Source organism: Arachis ipaensis, chromosome B03 (assembly GCF_000816755.2).
Source record: "Arachis ipaensis cultivar K30076 chromosome B03, Araip1.1, whole genome shotgun sequence".
Lineage (NCBI taxonomy): Eukaryota > Viridiplantae > Streptophyta > Magnoliopsida > Fabales > Fabaceae > Arachis > Arachis ipaensis.
In genome coordinates this window covers 113,537,860-113,539,908 of record NC_029787.2, presented here as the reverse complement: position 1 = coordinate 113,539,908, position 2,049 = coordinate 113,537,860, and the positions used below count along the sequence as shown (strand labels likewise).

At 33.7% G+C, this 2,049-nt stretch overlaps 1 protein-coding gene across 3 annotated transcripts in view; it reads left to right on the top strand.

Moving 5' to 3' along the window:
* The window catches only part of LOC107634634 (NAC domain-containing protein 82-like), a 6,190-nt gene extending 4,432 nt beyond the window's left edge, over nucleotides 1-1,758 (top strand). For all 3 annotated transcript variants that reach the window (XM_016338054.2, XM_016338055.2, XM_016338056.2), the window contains 3 exons: nucleotides 406-686; nucleotides 850-1,203; nucleotides 1,551-1,758. In XM_016338054.2, coding sequence (XP_016193540.1) covers nucleotides 406-686; nucleotides 850-1,203; nucleotides 1,551-1,715 — 800 coding nt within the window. In that variant the 3' untranslated portion in view covers nucleotides 1,716-1,758. The remainder of the gene's footprint in view (nucleotides 1-405; nucleotides 687-849; nucleotides 1,204-1,550) is intronic.

Genomic DNA, 2,049 nt, shown 5'->3' with positions numbered 1-2,049 from the left:
TTACAAATTTTAATTCAAACACACACAAAATTGCAAAGAAAAAAATATTGAAATGAAAGAAGATGTGAGTGCTGCAAAGACATTCTCTTTTTACATAAAAATATATCTTTGGTATAGAAAACTGTTTTTGAAATAAATTAAAATAATTCATTATTAACATCTTTATATACATAGATCTATTTTTTTGAATTTAAATTGTCTAAATCATAAGCCTTCAAACAAATGCATATCGATTACTGCATGTAGATCGCCCAAACAAATGTGTTGAAATGCATAAGAATTTAAATTATATCACTTCTTATATAAATTTTTTTAATTAATTTGTAACTTACATGTTTGCTGAAACAAAAAATAAATAAATAAATAAATAAAATAAATAAACGGTTTTTGTTTATTTATTTCCAGGTAAGTCACATCTGAAAAGTGGGGATTTGGAGTGGTACTTCTTCTGTGCAAGAGGAAAAAAATATGGAATTGGGTCGAAGACGAACCGTGCTATAAAGAATGGGTACTGGAAAGCTACTGGTATGGACAAAGCTATTGTTCAGCATGATAAGCAAACTGTGGGGATGATGAAAATCCTTGTTTTCCACACTGGTAAAGCGCCTCATGGGACCCCAACCGATTGGGTTATGCATGAGTATAGGCTTCAAGATAAAGACCTTACTGACAAAGGAATTGCTCAGGTGATCACCAATCAATTGTTTCTTAAGAAGATATTTGCAGCTTGTATTTGTCTAATTTTGCTGTTTGTCTTAACAACATTCTTAACATTGTTTGTTTACTTATACATCTAGTGACCATTGTGAATGTATTTTAATTAGTTCTCCTGATTTATTTTCATGGCAGGACTCCTATGTTATCTGTAAGGTGTTCCGAAAGGAGGGTCATGGCCCACGGACACGGAGCGGTGCACAATATAGGAAACCATTTAATGAAGAAGATTGGGATGATGATGATCATCACGTTGTTGAGGAGGGGGGAACCCCTTCAACTGCTTTGGTTGCGCCGGTTTCCATTCAGTCTACGACATTCGATGGCTCTTCTTACATGAAGCCAACTTCTGTTTCATGTGAGTCGGGACCTGTGGCTACTTCTCCTGTCCCATCAACTCCTTCTTCAGATGCAAGCATTCACACGGTTAATAATGTTAATAATTCAACAGTGACTGATCTATCCAAAGACGAAAAAACAGTACCTGAGGTATGTAATCTGGTCTTCTTTCTCGTGTGGTTGCTTTTACCTTCTTTTAGGAAATACTTTTTAAATTTTAGTGACTTATTTTGGATATTATTTCCAATCTTCTTTAGTCCTCCATTGCTGGTATAATCCCCTCAAAATTCGATTGTTTTTAAGCTCTTCCTATTAATAAGTATATTTGAGTTTGCAGTATAAATTAAGTTTGATGGTAGGTGAAAAATGAAAGATTCAATTGAAGGGCTTGTGATCTCATCAAATTTGTCTTATAATATGTTTGCACAATTTTTTTATTCATATTGAAGTATGTTGTGAATCTTGAGGACTAACATAAGTTTGATGTTTGTGATCAGGAAAATATTGCTGCCGGTGACCTCTTGAGTAAGTTTTTTGAGGGTTTGGAAGACCTTGAGTCTGAATACACTCCAAATGGAGTGGGCTTGGATGACTTTTCCCCACATGGAATAAACTATGATGACTTGAGGCACTTGGACTTGATTGATCTCAATTTCCTATAGTTCTACTTCTAGCAGCCTTACAATCTAAAAGTTGTAGATTTTTGTTTAGATTTAAAAGTTATTTTTTCATTTTGTACATATCTCATTTTGTAAAAGTCTAATTTGTTGTTTATATTACATATTTTTTGGTTCAGATCACAGGTTCTATCATATTTTTTTATTTTATTCTTTTCCTATGCTATACATAAAACACACCTAAAGATAGCGATTTATGGCCAGACTCCCATGCACATATAATACAAGCAACTATACCACGATTTATGTGCTCAGGAGATTAATCCCAGCTTTAACCCAACTATATTTGCTTTCTACTTGGTTCATTGTAGGAGGTCCA